Source organism: Hyperoodon ampullatus, assembly GCF_949752795.1.
Source record: "Hyperoodon ampullatus genome assembly, chromosome: 2".
Classification (NCBI taxonomy): Eukaryota; Metazoa; Chordata; class Mammalia; order Artiodactyla; family Ziphiidae; genus Hyperoodon; species Hyperoodon ampullatus.
This window is the reverse complement of record NC_136915.1, coordinates 161645106-161663221: the sequence shown is the minus strand read 5'-3', so window position 1 is coordinate 161663221 and position 18116 is coordinate 161645106. Positions and strand designations below refer to the sequence as shown.

At 37.3% G+C, this 18116-nt stretch overlaps 1 protein-coding gene across 4 annotated transcripts in view; it reads left to right on the top strand.

Moving 5' to 3' along the window:
• Positions 1-18116, top strand: part of TDRD5 (tudor domain containing 5) — a gene marked incomplete at both ends in the record, with an annotated part of 90835 nt that continues 72719 nt past the window's right edge. For 3 of the 4 annotated variants that reach the window (XM_079696397.1, XM_079696396.1, XM_079696395.1), the window contains 3 exons: positions 1-232; positions 1082-1492; positions 3425-3615. In XM_079696397.1, coding sequence (XP_079552523.1) covers positions 1-232; positions 1082-1492; positions 3425-3615 — 834 coding nt within the window. The remainder of the gene's footprint in view (positions 233-1081; positions 1493-3424; positions 3616-18116) is intronic. The other variant, XM_079696398.1, reaches the window with a different exon arrangement.

Here is an 18116-nt window from a genome sequence, read left to right as displayed (position 1 = left end):
ATGTCTAAACAAGAGCGTATACAGGAATGCCTGAGGAAGGAAATAAGGTCACTTCTCATTTCCCTCAGAGATGGTTTGACCCCACAGCAGTTGGAAAAGGAGTACCTTTCGATGGTTGGCAACCGTTTACCACTCCAAATCCTTGGGTATCGGTCCACCATGGAGCTGGTGTTGGATATGCCTGATGTTGTCAGTGTCTGCCCCCGTGAGGACGGTACTGTAATACTGAAAGGTAGGTTTAAGATTTGAAGGTCTATGAACTTTGCAATAATAATCACTTAGTAAAGAATTGTTCTAGCTCTGCAATTATCCTGCATCCCCGGCAGGGGATTTTACTTTTGTGAGGGAGAAGAGGGATCATAGGCACCTTAGAGGTTGTGGACAGAGTTAGAGCTTTAGCACAACCAAGAAACCTTCCCCAGGGCTTCCCTGGTGGTGCAGTGGTTGAGAGTCCGCCTGCCGATGCAGGGGACACGGGTTCGTGCCCCGGTCTGGGAACCCCACATGCCGCGGAGGGGCTAGGCCCGTGAGCCATGGCCGCTGAGCCTGCGCGTCCAGAGCCTGCGCGTCCGGAGCCTGTGCTCCGCAACGGGAGAGGCCACAACATTGAGAGGCCCGCGTACCGCAAAAAAAACAAAAAAAAAAAGAAACCTTCCCCAGAATACTGTGCATTCACAAAAACTACATTGTGCATGTGATTTAATATTATTGCACCTTAAGTCAGGAGAAGCTTAACAATGGGACTTCAAATTATGAAATCACGTTTAAAATTTCATGAAGCACAGAAACATAATTGTAGGGAGGTTTATTGTTCATCTCTAGGGTTTCAGATCTTTCAGGAGTTAATTAGCAGCAGTGATAATAAATTGGGTTTTACTGTTCATTCTTCATCCTGTAGTAGAGAAGCTAACAAGCTGTTGTCTAAAATGCAAGAAATGGAGCAACCACGGGTTCGTGTTTATCATGTCACCTATATACACAGCTCCTTGGAGAGTTAAAAATTATATAACCACAGATGCAAAGAATAAAGAAGGAAGTACGTTTTCACCTAAATATGATTTCTTTTTTCACACCTCCTTAGCCGTTCCAGATGAATCCACCAAAGGAATAGAAAGTTTAGTTGCAAAACAGAGGGGCAGCCGTAAGGTTCGAAACTCTGTGCAGAAGAGAAGGGCCAGTGTTTGCTTTGGGCCCAGCTCTCAACGGCGGCAAGTACCTTACCGAGGAAGGGTGCCCCCTATTCTTCCAGCTGTCGTGAAGAGTGAGTTGAAAGACCTCCTGACGTTATCTCCTGTTCTCCTTTCTGATTTTGAGAACGCATTTGCCAAGCGATTTGGACGATCATTCCAGTATGTGCAGTATGGCTTCTTCTCTATGTTTGAAGTGTTGAATGCCGCTGCAGATGTCATTTCTGTAAAACAGACCAGAGCAGGTTCTTTGTTGATGCTGAAGAAGAGCCTATCCAAGGAAAAGCAGAGAGGATGGCCAGCAGGTAAGCATATTAGCACTGGTAACTATTGCAGATCAGCAGACTTTGGAGCAGTTGTAGTACATATGTACGTATGTATATAATGGCTAAGCTCCAACAGTTTGTTGAAGTTGCATCCTGGCTCTACCACTTGCTAGCTGTATGATCTCAGGCAAGTTACTTAAAATGTCTAAGCCTTAGTTCCCTCATCTCTAGAATAGGAATAATAATACTTACCTCTTGGAGTCAGGCTGAGGGTTAAATGAGATGGGGGTCTGTAAAGTGCCTGGCATTTAGTAAGCTCATAATAAGTGGTAGCTATTATTATGAAAACACGAGATCAGCTCTCTCTAGAGTGCTGTAAATGAACATTAGTTATATGTGTTCAGGTAAAGAAGATATAACATGGAAAATGAAAAGTTTTAAAAATAATACTAGTTTGTAGCATTTGCCATCTGATCTTTGCTAACACTGATCTTTGATATCCTAGCAGGCATTGTAGTAATTGATGTAATGATAACCACCTTATTTGTATAGCAATTTACCTTGGATTCTCATCCCATAGACACGTTGGGTGAGTAACCCAATCTTATTCTTATAGATAAGGAAGCCAAAGCTCAAGAAAGTTAAATGACTTTCTGAAAATTTCATGACTTGCAAAGTGGTACAGCTAGAGTTAGATATCGAACTCTTACTACTGCTCATTCAGTGAGCTTTTCCTACACAATCACTGTCTCCCTTAAAGGCTCAGAAAACTGATGTGATCATTTGTATAGTGTCCCTCTAGACCCTTGACATTATAGAATCTATACACTGCCTATTTGGGGAATTCTATGCCCGTTTCAATGATTTTCTTTTTTTCTCAAAATTTGTATTTAGATTAATACAGGTGAACCATGAGAATATCATGAATTTACAAACCAATATTTAAATTGTGGTGGGAAGTGTAATTTGACAAGAATATGCTAGGGGGTTTACAGGCTCTGGTCAGGGAAGGCTATAGGGGCCACTGAGTGTTTTGAGTCTAAACCTCAACCGTATCAGTATTTGTTTTAAAAATTAAAAAAAAATTTTTTTGGCCCTGCTGCGCGACTTGTGGGATCTCAGTTCTCTGACCCCCAGGGGTTGAACCGAGGCCATGGCCGTGAAAGCCTGGAATCCTAATCACTAGGCAACCTGGGAACTCCCTGTATCAGTATTCTTGCGCTGCTCAAACTTTGGGAGAGTAACTCATGCTATTAAACTTACGTGAGATTGAGTTGTATAAAGCAGTTTGCCAACTTATTGACTTGTGGGGGGTGGATATTCCTTCCCAGTGATTGAATTGTTCATTTTTCCCATACATGGTACCTTATTCCTCATCAGGATATCTTGGAAGTAATTTTTTTTGTGTGTGACCTTGATCTTAGGGTAAAGAAAGAGCTAGGCCATGGTGGGGTCCGGTGATCTGTCTTTCATGTTGTGTAACAGAATATACCTCTCCTGTAGTATTCCCCTGCCTACAAATCTTGAAGAAAAATGTATACTCTAGAAGAATATCCTTTATTCTGTAGCTTTTCATTCCCTACCCCTCCCCCCATACCACTAGATGGTTATCCAGTTTGAAAAGCATAATTCAATCAGATTCCTTATTTGAAGACTTTTTGGTCTCCTAAACAGGATACAGCTTTTTAGGTTTATACCTATTGAATCCTGCCTCTTTGTAGTTATATTCAGGTGTCCTTAAGTGGAGTTTTAGATAGCCCCAACCTTTCAGTAACACACTTATGATCTCTTGGTTTTCTTCTGTAGGTGACTAATCATTCCCTTGTATGTAAATTTTATTGGCTTAATATAAAAATGTAAGCTTACTTAATTTTTAGTTCTAAGTTGAGGGCCTAGCCTCTATATATAAACACCAGAAAACTAGAAATTGTTAGTGATAATTTTTTTCTCCTCTTCTTTTATTTGCAAAAGGTAAAATTTTTACCCAGCCTTTTAGAAGGAAGCAACAAAGGTCATATCCCACAGGCTCCCCGGTAGCAATGGCATGCTTTTCACAACCCACTTCAAACATGGAACCACCGAAGCAAATACTGGACGTGGAGAATACTTCTAGGTCAAATGTGGAGACTTCAAGGCTGAATCACACTGAAAAATTAAACCAGGTGAGGTATCCGACTTTGGAGTTATAAATACACCAAAAATGTGTTTAAATTCAGTAGCTATTACTTAGCTTTCATGGAGAAGCTGACCTTTTAAAATTCAAGTCATTCACTTATTTCACATTTAACTTAAGCATTTTCTATGGTTCTGTGGATTAGTAAGAAGTGAGAGGTGGCAGTGAGAAAAGAGTACAATTTTATCAACTCCATGGTTTCAACTGTTTTCTGCAGATGACTCCCAAATCTGTATCTCTAGTTCCAGCTTTTCACCAAAGTTATAGAAGCATATTTGCAACTTAACTCATGAATATCTTCACCTGAATGGCTGGCCCTGAGCACTGCAATCCTGGTGTTTTTCTGTGACTATAATGCTGAAGGACTTTGAGTAAAACCTACTAGAATAAAGCCAACAAAAGCCTGATTAAGTTAGCAAGATAACAACCTAAGTAGAGCTCAAAGTAAACACATGGAAATTAAAGACATAAAAGTGCTTCATTTCTGTAACTTTAAAAAAGTAGCCTTAGTAACATAATTTACATATAGTAAAATTTGCCCATTAAAAATGTACAGTTTAGGGCTTCCCTGGTGGCGCAGTGGTTGAGAGTCCGCCTGCCGATGCAGGGGACACGGGTTCGTGCCCCGGTCCAGGAAGATCCCACATGCCGCGGAGCGGCTGGGCCCGTGAGCCATGGCCGCTGAGCCTGCGCGTCCGGAGCCTGTGCTCCGCAAGGGGAGAGGCCACAGCAGTGAGAGGCCCGCGTATCGCCAAAAAAAAAAAAAAAAAAATGTACAGTTTGAGTTTTAACATATGTATCTAGTTGTGTAATCACCATCAAAATCAAGAAACAGCATTTCCATCATCTCCCCAATGTTCCTTCATCTTTGTAGTTGATCTCTTTCCCCAACTACAGCTACAGACAACTACTGCTTTCTATAAGTATAATTTGACTTTCCAAGAGTTTCATATAAGTGGGATTAAATAATGCTTAGCTTTTTGTGTCTAGCTTTTTCAACAGGATGCTTTTGAGATTCATCTAGTATGTATCAGTGGTTTGTTCCTTTTTCTTATTGAGTATCATTCCACTGTACTGATATACCTCAATTTGTTATCCATTCACCATTAGATAATATTTGGGTTGTTTCCCGTTCGGGGTATTATGAATAAAGCTGCTATGAACATTTGCTTACACTTTGTATGAACATTGACTTCATTTCTCTTGGGTCAATACCTAGGAGTAGGATTGTTGGGTCAGACAGTAAGTTTAACCTTTTTTTTTTAAGTTTAACTTTTTAAGAAATTGCCAAACTGTTTCCAAAGTGGCTGTACAGTTTTACTTTCTCATGAGCTATGTATAAGAGTTCCACTTGCATCTTTGTTAACATTTGATGTTATCAATTTAAAAAACAGTAGCCATGGGCTTCCCTGGTGGCGCAGTGGTTGGGGGTCTGCCTGCCGATGCAGGGGACGCGGGTTTGTGCCCCGGTCTGGGAGGATCCCGCGTGCTGCGGAGTGGCTGGGCCCGTGAGCCATGGCCGCTGACCCTGTGTGTCCGGAGCCTGTGCTCCGCAACGGGAGAGGCCACAGCAGTGAGAGGCCCGCATACCGCAAAAAAAAAAAAAAAAAAAAACAGTAGCCATTTGAGTGTGTGTATAGTAGTATCTCATTATGGCTTTAACTGAAGTTTCTCTAATGATGAATAATATTGGGTATCCTTTCATAAGTATATTTGCCATTTGTATATCTTCTTTGAAGTGTCTAATAATATCTTTTGTTCATTATTAAAAATCGAGTTTTCTTTGTATTGAGTTGGAAGAGTTATTTATGTATGCTGGTTACAAGTCCTTTATTGAGACATGTTTTGCAAATATTTTCTCCTGGTCTGTGCTTACCTCTTCATTTCCTGAATCCTGTCTTTTGTGGGGAAGTCTTTAATTTTGACGAAATCTAATTTATTTATTTTTTTTCTTTTGGTTCTTGCCTACCTAATAAATTTTTGGTTAATCCAGAGTCACAAAAATATTTTCCTATGGTTTCTTCTAGAAGTTTTTTGATTTTAGTTCTTAGGTCTATTTCAAGTTATTTTTGTGTAGGGTACCAGGTATGGATCAAAGTTTTCTGCATATGGATAGCCAATTATTCCAGCACTATTTTTAAAATTTTTATTATTTTTAAGTTTAATTTTATTTATTTATTTTTGGCCATGGGGCATGGCATGTGAGAGCTTAGTTCCCCAACCACGGAGCCAGCATACACCTCCTGCACTGGAATCTTGGAGTCTTCACCACTGGACTGCCAGGGGAATCCCCAGCACTATTTTTGAAAAACACTCTTTCCTCACTGGACTACCTTATTACTTTGGCACTTCTGTAAAATCTATTGACCTCATGTATGTGTAGGTCTCTTTCAGGACTCTCTGTCTCTATCTCTATTTGGTCCATTGATCTACATTGATCTGTCTTTTTGCAAGTATCACACTATCTTGATGACTGTGGTTTTATAATATGTTGAAATTATATGGTTAGGTCCTACAGCTTTGTTCTTTTAAAAATTGCTTTGGCGGGCTTCCCTGGTGGCACAGTGGTTGAGAGCCCGCCTGCTGATGCAGGGGACGCGGGTTCATGCCCCGGTCCGGGAAGATCCCACGTGCGGTAGAGCGGCTGGGCCTGTGAGCCATGGCCACTGGGCCTGCACGTCCGGAGCCTGTGCTCCGCAATGGGAGAGGCCACAACAGTAAGAGGCCTGTGTACCGCAAAAAAAAAAAAAATTGCTTTGGCTATTCTAGGTTCTTTGAATTTCCATATAAACTTAACTTGATATAAATCAGCTTGTCAGTTTCTACCAAAAATAATTATGCTCTCTGTGATTTTGATGAGAATTGCATTGGATCTATAGATAAGTTTGGGTGGAAGTGACATCTTGATAATATTGAATCTGCTGATTCCTGAGCACAGTATAGCTCTCCATTTATTTAGGTCTGTAAATTCTCTCAGCACTGTTTTATAGTTTTCAGTACACAAGGCTTGTGTATATTTTGTTAAACTTATAGCTACATTTTTTATATTTTTGATACTATTATAAAGGGTATTGTCAATTTATTTTCTAATTAATTATTGCTAGTATGTAGAAAATCAATTTTTTTGTATATTGACCTTGTATCCTGTGACCTTGAATCAAGGTACTCGATAAACTCAACTCTAGTTTATACTGGGAGTAAAGACAGTTTTACTTCCATTTCAATCTATATGACTTCTTTTTCTTACCTTGTGACAAAGGCTAGTTTCTCTAGTAATGAATAGAAGTAGTGAGAGTAAAAATTCTTGCCTTGTTCCTAACTATAGGGGAAAAGCATTCATTCTTTCATCATTAACTCTTATGTTAACTGTAGCATTTTTATAAATGCCCTATATTAGATTGAGGAAATACTCTTCTATTCCTAGATTCTGAGAATTTTTTCCGTGAATGTATATTGAATTTTTCTCCATCCATTGAGATGATTATAGGATGTGATACTATGATTTATAATAAGAAATATATATTTGATCTTCATCCTTTTCTGGCATGGAGCTCCTAAAACCTATGGAAATTCCTAAGTAAAGAGAGCAATAAAAGTATCTTTTGTCATTTTAATGAGGTAACTTTTGGAAATCACCTAAGGATGGGTTGCTATTGGAGCCAGCCATGTAATTAGAGGGTTGGAGATTATGCTCAGTCATAGCCAATGATTAATCAGTCATGCTGATATAACGACGCCTCCATAAAAACCCCAAAAGTCTGGGTTTAGAGAGCTACCAGGTTGGTGAACACCTAGAGATTTGGGGAGAATGGCATGCCAGGAGAAGGCATGGAAGTTCTTTGCCCCTTCCCATATACCTTGCCCTATGTATCTCTTCCATTTGACTTTTCCTGAGTTATATCTTTTTATTTTTATTTATTTATTTTTCATTCATTAAAAAAATCGAGATATAATTGACATATAACATTGTATTAAGTTTCAGTACAACAGGATTACAACAGGATTAGATATATGTGTGTATTGTGAAATGATCACCACAGTAAGTGTAGTTAACATCCATCACCACACAGTTACAAATTGTTTTTCTTGTCATGAGAACTTTTAAGATTTACTCTCTTAGCAACTTTTAATTATAGACTACATATTATTATTAACATAGAATATATATTATTATTAATATACAATTAATATGTATATAAATAATAATTGCCATGCTGTACATTACATCCCCAGGACTGATGATAACTGGACGTTTGTACTTTTTGACCACCTTTACCCATTTTGCCCACCCCCAGCATGCTGCCTCTGGCAACCACCCATCTGTTCTCTGTTTCTAAGAGTTTGGCTATTTGTTGTTATTTTTGTTTAACAGATTTTGCATGTAAGGGAGATCATACAGTATTTGTCTGTCTGACTTATTTTACTTAGCATAATGCCCTCAAGTTTCATCCATTGTTATTACAAATTGTGGGATTTCCTTCTGGTTTTATAGCTGATATACATATTCCACAACTTCTTTATCCATTTATCCTTCAATGGACACTTAGGTTGTTTCCATGTCTTGGCTATTGTAAATAATGCTGCAGTCAACATGGGAGTGCAGATATCTTTTTGAGTTAGTGTTTTTGTTTCCTTCGGATAAATACCCAGTGGTGGAGTTGCTGGATGATATGGTGTTTCTCTGTACTGTTCTCCATAGTAGCTGCACCAATTAATATTTCCCCCAACAGTGCACAAGGGTTCCCTTTTCTCCACACCTTTGCCAACATTTGTTATTTCTAGTCTTTTTGATAATAGTCATTCTAACAGGTTTTAGGTGATATTTCATTGTGGTTTGGTTTGCATTTCCCTGATGATTACTGATATCAAGCCACTTTTCATTACCTATTGGCCATCTGTATGTTTTTGGGAAAATGTTCAGATCCTCTGCTCATTTTTTAATTGAATTATTTAGGGTTTTCTTGATGTTGAGTTGTGAGAGTCCTTTATATATTTTGGATATTAACCCCTTATCAAATATAAGATTTGAAAATATTTTCTCCCATTCATTTTATCGAGGTCTTCTTTTCTGTGCCGTAGATTTTTAGTTTGATGTAGTCCCACTTGTTTATTTTTGCTTTTGCTGCCTTTACGTTCAGTGTCAAATTCAAAATATCATTTCCAAGACCAAGGTCAAGGAGCTCACCATCTAAGTTTTCTTCTAGAATTTTTATGTTTTCTGGTCTTACGTTCAGGTTTTTAATCCATTTTGAGTTACTTTTTGTGTATGGTGTAGAGTTATATCCTTTTATGATAAACCTGTAATCCAGTAATTAAAATGTTCTCTGAGTTCTTTGAGCCATTATAGCAAATTAAATTGAACCCAGGGAGAGGGTTGTGGAAACCTGATTTGTAGCCACTGGATCAGAAGCTCAGGTAACAACCTGGACTTGCAATTGTCATCTGAAGTCAGAGGATGGGGTGGGGGTTCAGTCTTGTAGAACTTGACCCTTAACCTTGGAATCTGAATGCGATCTCCAGTGTCAGAATTGAGTTGAATTGTAGGACACCCAGCTTGTGTTGAAGAATTGCTTGGATATGGGGAAACACCCTCACACACGTTGTAATTGGAGTCAGAATTCTATAGAGCTTTTTCTTTTTTAATCTCTTTATGTGATAAATTACATTGATTTGTTTTTTTTCTTAGCGTTAAAGCAACCTTATGTTGCTGAATGAATCCAGCATGTTGGTCATCATGTGTTAGCCTTTTTATATATTGCTGGATGTGATTTGCTGTTTTCTTGGTAAGGACCTTAGTGTTAATGTTCATAAGGTATATTTTTCTGTAGTTTTCTTGTAATGTTTTATCTGGTTTTGGAATCGTGGTAATACAGGCCTTTTGAACTGAGTTGGGATGTTTTCCTTCTTTTTTTTGGCAAGAGTTTGTATTAGGTTTCCCTAAACATTCCACTGAATTCAGCAGTGAAGCAGTCTGGGCCTGGGGATTTTTGGGGTAATGATTTTAAATTACAGACCCAGTTTCTTTAACAGATAAAGAGCTATTCAGATTATCCATTTCTTTTCTTTTTAAATAAATTTATTTATTTATTTATTTATTTTTGGCTGCATTCTGCCTTCCTTGCTGCATGCAGGCTTTCTCTAGTTGCAGCAAGTGGGGGCTACTCTTCGTTGTGGTGCACGGGGTTCTCATTGCAGTGGCTTCTCTTTGTTGCGGAGCATGGGCTGTAGGTGTGCGATCTTCAGTAGTTGTGGCACATGGACTTAGTTGCTCTGTGGCATGTGGGATATTCCTGGACCAGGGCTTGAACCCGTGTTCCCTGCATTGGCAGGCGGATTCTCAACCACTGTACCACCAGGGAAGTCCCAGATTATCCATTTCTTTTTGAATGAGCCTTGATACTTTGTCTTTCAAGAAGATGTCCATTTCATCTCAGTTGTCAAATTTGTTGAAATAAATTTGTTTATAATATTCACTCATTGTCTTTTTAAGATTTGTAGGATCTGTGGTGAAGCTCCTTCTTTCATTCCTAATATTGATAATTTCTCTTTGTTTCATGATCAGTCTGGCTAAAGATTTATCCAGTGATTTTTCAAAGAACCAGCTTTTGGTTTTATTGATTTTTCCCACCTGTTTTCTATTTCATTTATTTCTGTGCTTATCTGTATTATTTCCTTCTTTCTGTTTATTTTGGGTTAATATTTACCTTAAGAGCAAGAAAAGAAAATTTGGTCATTGATTTTGGTCCTTCTTTTCTAATATAAACATTTAAGGCTATGGATTTTCTCTAAGTACTACTTTAGCTGTATCTCACAAATTTTGATGTGATGTATTTTCATTTAGTTCAAAATATTTTCTAATTTCCTTTGTGATTTCTTTTGTCTTATGGGTTATTTAACAGCATGTTGTTTAATTTCCAATACTTGGGGACTTTTCAGAGATGTTGTTGAGTTATAATTTAATTTGATTGTGTTAAGAAAACATAGTCTGATTTCATTCCTTGTAAATATATTGAGACTTATGTGGCGCAAAATATATTTATGTGGGTGAATGTTTCATATCTACTTTGAAGGAATGTTTGGGTAGAGTGTTCTCTGCTATATTTGGGTAGAGGGTTCTATAAATGTCAATTAGTAAAGTTGGTTATAGTGTCATTCAGGAATTCTATATTTTTACTGATGTTTTCCTACTTTTTCCATTAATTACTGCAGGATCAGTGTTGAAATCTTCAAATATAATTGTGAATTTGTCTATTTTACCTTTCAGCTTCAGATATTATAAGTCTCTGTTAGGTGCATACATATATAGGATTGATATGTGTTCCTGATGAATTGCCCTATTTATCATTATGAAATGTCCCTCTTTATGGCTCATAATGTTCCTTGTTTTGGAGTCTACTTTGTTTGATATTACCATAGTGATGTTAGCTTTCTTTAGATGTTAGCACTGTGTATCTTTTTATATACTTTTATTTTTAACATACCTGTTTTATATTTAAAATGTGTTTCCTTTAGACAGTATATGGTTGTCTTGCTTCTTTATTTAATCTGTCAATCTCTGTCATTTAATGGGGGTGTGTATACCATTTATATTTAGTGTAATTACTGGTATGGTTTGATTTAAGTCTGATTTTTGTGGGGTTTTTTCCTATTTTTTTCTTTTGGATTAATTTTTAAAAATAAAAATTTTAAACCAATTTTAGGTTCACAGCAAAGTTGAACAGAAAGTAGAGAGGGTCCCCATATACTCCCTGCCCCCACATTCATGCAGCCTCTTCTACTGTGAGCATCCTGCAGCAGAGTGGTACCTTTGTTACAGTTGGTGAACCTCCACTGACACATCACAATCACCCAAAGTCTACAGTTTACATTAGGGTTCACTCTTGGTATTGTAAATTCTGTGGGTTTTGACAAATGTGTAATGACATATATCCACCATTGTAGTATCACACAGAATAGTTTCACTGCCCCTCAGATCCTCTGTCCTCCATCTGCTCTTCTCTCCCTCCTCCCTAGCCCCTAGCAACCACTGATCTTTTTACTGTTTCTATAGTTCTGTGTTTTCTAGAATGTCATATAGTTGGAATCATACAAATGTTGCCTTTTAAATTGCCTTCTTTCACTTAATGATATGCATTTAAGGTTCCTCCGTGTCTTTTCATGGCTCGATAGCTCATTTTTTTGTGCTGAGTAATATTCCATAGTGTGCATACATTGCAGTTTATCTATCCATTTACCTACTGAAGGACATCTTGGTTGCTTCCAGGTTTTGGTTATGAGTAAAGCTGCTATAAACATCTGTGTGCAGTGTTTTGTGTAGACATAAGTTTTCAGCTCCTTTGGGTAAATACCAAGGAGCATGATAGCTCTATCGTATGATAAGAGTTTAGTTTAGTTTTGCAAGAAACTGCCAAACTCTCTTTCAAAGTGGCTGTATCATTTTGCATTCCCACCAGCAGTGAATGAGAGTTCCTGTTGCTCCACATCCTCATTAGCATTTGGTGTTGTCAGTGTTTTGGATTTTGGCCATTCTACTAGGTATATAGTGGTATCTCGCTGTTGTTTTAATTTACAATTCTCTAATGACATATGATGTTGAACATCTTTTAATAGGCTTACTTTGCTATCTGTATATCTTCTTTGGTGAGATGTCTGTTCAGATCTTTTGCCCAGTTTTTAATTAGGTTGTTTGTTTTCTTACTGTTGAGTTTTAAGGGTTCTTTGTATATTTTGTATGACAACTCTTTATCAGATATGTCTTTTGCAATTTCTTTTTGGCAGTTTTTGGCTTGTCTTTTCATTCTTTTGATGTTGTCTTTCACAGAGCAGAAGTTTTTAATTTCAATGAAGTCCTGCTTGTCACTTATTTCTTTTTTGGATCATATCTTTGGTGTTGTATCTAAAACGTCATCACCATACCCAAGGTCATCTATGTGTTCCCTATGTTCTCTTCTAGGAGTTTTAATAGTCTGTATTTTACACTTAGGTCTGTGATCCATGTTAAGTTAATTTTTGTGAAGGGTGTAAGGTCTGTCTCTAGATTCAGTTTTTTGCACGTGGATGTCTAGTTTTTCCAGCACCACTGTTGAAGATTCTCTTCTCTCCATTGTATTGCCTTTTCTCTTTGTCAAAGATCAGTTGGCTATATTTTTGTGGATCTATATCAGCATTGTTTGTTCTGTTCCATTGGTCTATTTGTCTGTTTTTTTTTTTTTTTTTTTTTGCAGTATGCAGGCCTCTCACTATTGTGGCCTCTCCCGTTGCGGAGCACAGGCTCCAGACGCGCTGGCTCAGTGGTCATGGCTCATGGGCCCAGCCGCTCTGCGGCATGTGGGATCTTCCCGGACCAGGGCATGAACCCGTGTTCCCTGCATTGGCAGGCAGACTGTCAACCACTGCGCCACCAGGGAAGCCCCTATTTGTCTGTTCTTTTGCCAATACCACACTGCCTTGATTACTGTAGCTTTGTATTGATAGTAAATCTTGAAGTCGGATGGTGTCAGTCCTCCAAATTTGTTCCTCTCTTTCAATATTGAGGTAGCTATTCTGGGTCTTTTGTCTCTCCATATAAACTTTAGAATTGATTTGTTGATATCCCCCCAAAAAAACTTGCTGGGATTTTGATTGGGATTGGATTGAATCTATAGATCAAGTTGGGAAGAACTGACATCTTGACAGTATTGAGTCTTCCTATCTGTGAACATGGAATATCTCTCCATTTATTTAGTAGTAGTTCTTTGATATCTTTCATCAGTGTTTTGTATTGTTCCTCATATAGATTTTGCACCTATTTTGTTCGATTTATATCTAAGTGTTTCATTTTGGGGACACTAATGTAAATGGCTATGTGTTTTTCCTTTAGAATTCCACTTGTTCCTTGCTGGTATATAGGAAAGTGATTGGCTTTTGTATTATTAACTTTGTATTCTCCAACATTGCTATAATTGCATATTCATTCCAGTATTTTTGGTTGATTCTTTGGGATTTCTATATAGACAACTGTGTCATCTTCAAGCAAAGATAGTTGTATTTCTTCCTTCTGAATTATTATACAGTTGACCCTTGAATACTTCAGGGGTTAGGGGTGCCTACCCCTTGCACAGTCAAAAATCTGCATACATGTTTTGACTCCCCCAAAACAACTACTGATAACCTACTGTTGACCAGAAGCTTTACTGATAACATAAACATTTTATTAACATGTTTTATATATTATATGTTAGTATATACTGTATTCTTGTAATACAGGAAGCTAGAGAAAAAGTGTTAAGAAAATCATAAGAAAAATACATTTACAGAACTCTACTATATTTATCAACAGCATAAGTTTATATTGTCTGTTTACAAGATGAATTATCTGTCAGTACTTATATCAATATTGTTTTACATGATACAAAACACTGTATATATTATACATATTACTAACACTAGACATCAGAAATGAAAAGATAATGTGAAACAGAAAATAATATTAGTTACAGGTACAGTGATTCATGCATTGATGTTGTAGAAGCAGCAATGTGATTGCTTTATGATAGCCTAAAGTAATCGATATGATTGCTTCATGGTAGCCTAGCCTGTACACTAACGAATGACTTATAAAATTTTTATGACATTCAGTATTATATTCATAATACAGTATTGGAAGCATTGTTTCATTTTTTTAAAAAACCACTTACCTGTGATTATAGGCTGATGAGCAGTTTCTCCAATTACGAGAGACATACTGTATAGTAATATAATTCTTTGAAAGCACAGTTATAAAACAGTAAGAAAATGAAGACATTATTTTTATATTAAATATCACTCATCTTATGCCTGTGTAAGGATAGACCAGTATTTACATGTATTTTATGCATTCATGACATACCTTTAAAATTTTTTTTGAATATTTCTAGGCTACGTGGTTCACCTACAAGTTTATTCAACTTGTCATAAACCTCCAAAACTTTTTAATATATTTACTGAAACAAATCTGTGTGTAAGTGGATCTGTACAGTTCAAATCCATGTTGTTCAAGGGTCAGCTGTACTTTCTATTTCCTTTTCTTATCTTACTGAATTATCTAGGACTCCTAGAACAGTATTGAAAAGCAGCGGTGAGAGGGGACATCCTTACCTTATTCCTGATTAAGTATTTTTTATGATTCTGTTTTGTTGCTGTTATTTGTTTATTAGTTATAACTCTTCAAAAATATTTTTAATGGATGCCTTAGGGTTCTCAACATATGTTTTTAATTTATCACAGTTGATCCTCATGTAATATTATACTATTTCATGTAGATTAAGAACTTTAGAACAATAGATTTACATTTCTCTCTTCCCATCCTTTGTGCCATTGTTGTGATACATTTTAATTGTGTATATGTTATAAGCTCCTTAATGCATTTTTATTTTTGCTTTAAAGTATTTATTTTGAATAAGCAACATTTAAGTAATAAAAATGTTAAAATAAATTACCTATTTATTTTTAAAAGTCTCCAATCCTTTGCACCCAAATTTCCCTTCAGTATAATGTTCCTTCTGCCTGGACATTTTTAACATTTCCTATAACATAAATATGTTGGCAATGAATATTCTCAGCTTTTGTTCATCTGAAAAAGTCTGTCTTCATTTTTTAATGATACTTTTTCTGGGTATAGAATTCTGGGGGTGATAGTTCTTTTTCTTTTAGAACTTCAGAGACAGTTTCATTGCTGTCTGGTCTGCATAGTTTCTGACAATAAATCTGTAGTCATTCTTTGTTCTTCTGTACATAACGCAGTTTTTTTTCCCCCTTTGATGCTTTCAAGATTTTCTCTTTATCATTGTTTTTCTGCAGTTTCATTCTGATGTCCCTTGGTAGAGTTTTCTTTATTTGTTCTGGTTGAGATTTACTGAGCTTTTTGCAGAGGGTTTTATAATTTTCATGAGATCTGGAAATTTATTTCTAATTAAAAATCTTTGTTGAGGTATGATTGACGTACAAAAAGCTGTGTATGTTTAATGTATACAACTTGATGAGTTTGGAGATAATTATATACCTCTGAAACCATCACCACAGCCAATATGGTAAACATATTCATCACCTGCCCTCTTTATTTTTATTTTATTTTATTTATCTTATATGTTTGTTTATTTATTTATTTATTTATTTATTTTCGCCATGCCACGTGGCTTGTAGGATTTTAGTTCCTCAACCAGGGATCGAACCCAGGCCCTTGGCAGTGAGCATGCAGAACCCTAACCACTGGACCACCAGGGAATTCCCTATTTTTAAATTTTTGTGATAAGGACACTTAACATAAGATCTGCCCTCCTAGAAAATTTGGAGAATTTTTGTCTTCAAATATTTTTTCCCCTTTCCTCTTCTTCTAGGATGCCTGTATTAGACTGCTTGTTATTTCCTTGTGGATTGTTGGGGCTCTGTTCTTTTTCTTTCTCTGAGTCTCTTCCCCTCCACCTCCCCACTGTGTGCTTCATTTTAGGTACTTTCTCTTGCTGTCTTCAAATTCAGTGATCTTCTTTTGCATTTAATCCCATCCAGATTATTTTTCATTTTAGACATTATATTTTTAAGTTCTACATATTCCACTTGGATCTTTTTTATGTCCTTTATTTATTTCTTTATTATGTTCATACTTTCTTTATATACATAAGCATATTTATAAGATTTATAATAACTTTTAATTATCTTAACTGCTAATTTTATCATCTCTATCATTTCTGGGTTTTGAATTTATTTTCCTTCTTTTTTTTTTTTTTTTTGACTGCACCACAGCATGCAGCATCTTAGTTCCCCAACCAGGGATCAAACCTGTGCCCCCTGCAGTGGAAGCATGGAGTCCTAACCACTGGACCACCTGGGAATTCCCTATTTTCCTTCTTGATGTGGTCACATTCTCCTACCTCTTTGCATGGCTGGTAACTTTGATTAGCTGCTAGACATTATGAATTGTTGAGCTTCACTCAGTTAATTTACTTGGAATCGATCATTTTGAGTTTTGCTTTTAAGATTTGTTAGGGCGGGTACTGTCAATTGAATTGTGTTCCTTTAAAATTCATATGTTGAAGCCCTAACCCCCAATGTGATAGTATTTGGAGATGGGGCCTTTGGGAAGTAGAGTTCAATGAAGTTGTGAGGGTGGAGCCCTCGTGATGGGATTAGTGCCCTTATAAGAAGAGAAAACAGAGAGCTTGCTCTCCTCCATGTGCATACACCAAGGAAAGGCCGTGAGAGCACACAGCAAGAAGGCAGCCATCTGCAAGTCAGAAAGAAAATCCTCACCAGGATCCAACTATGCTGTGTCAGCCAAAAAAAATTGCACAACCTGTAAGTAGAGAGTTATGTTTTATTCAGCAGACATTCTTAGTACTTCAAGCCTGGGAGGCAGCCTCTCAGATAAATGCTGAGAAAACTATTCCGAAGAGGAAGGGGGGGAAACCAGGATATATAGGAGTTTTTATACCAATACCAGGTAGTTGGAACAAAAGACTACTGTAAATAAAAGAAAACTAGATATCTCAAGTTATGGAATTTAGTTAGTACTTTTTTACATAGGGGAAGATGCAAGAGTCTGAGTTCACTGAAATAATTCCTTTGATATGCACCTCAGCTATCTGGGGCCACTATCCTATGATTTCCCATCCTGAGTTTCCTCAGGCTGCACCGTTGGGAGTAGCTGCAGTCTGATCGCTGCTAGATGGTGGGCATTCCTTGTTTTTATCCTGAGTTCCATCAGGGCTCACCATCTGGGGTAGCTACAATTGCTGATGACTTCAACATCCTTTATTTACTGATATGGCAAGCGATATTTTATTTCTTAGCTGGAACCCTGATCTTGGGCTTCCAGTCTCCAGAACTGTGAGAAAATACATTTCTGTTGTTTAAAGCTACCTAATCTAAGTTATTTTGCTATAGAACCCTTAGCAGGCTAAGACTGCTAGTCCAGAGAAACCTTCAGTCTAGGGCTAATTTGGCTCCACCACTGAGGCATTACCTTTCTGAGGATTCACCTGGATGTGTTAAGAGGTCCTTCCATTCTGCCTTAGTGGGACACTTAACTATTCTCAGCTCTGTGTGAGCTCTGGATATTATTTGGCCTGTTGTTTCTTATTGTTTGTTTCCCCAGCCTCAGAGAACATCCCCTTCCCTTGCCTTATGCACACATCAGTGCTCATCCAGAAACTTGAGGGGTCCCTCTGCAGACCTCCAGAGCTATATCTCTCTGTGCCAATCCCTACTCTCCATACCTACCTGTATATTAGCATCCTTTTCCTCCCCAAACTGGAATCTGTCTCCTCAGTTCATCTGTTTCTATTACCTCTTGCTGTGCTACAGACTGAACTCTCCAGGCTGTCAGGTGAGGCAGTTTAGGACTCACCGCTCAGTTGCACACTGTTATTTAACATCTGAAACTCATTATTTTCCACCTGTTTATGGTAGGAGGGTGGGAGCCATAACTTTCTTTTGAATGATGAAGTTTTCTTAATACAGAAAACTCAGCCTAAGAAA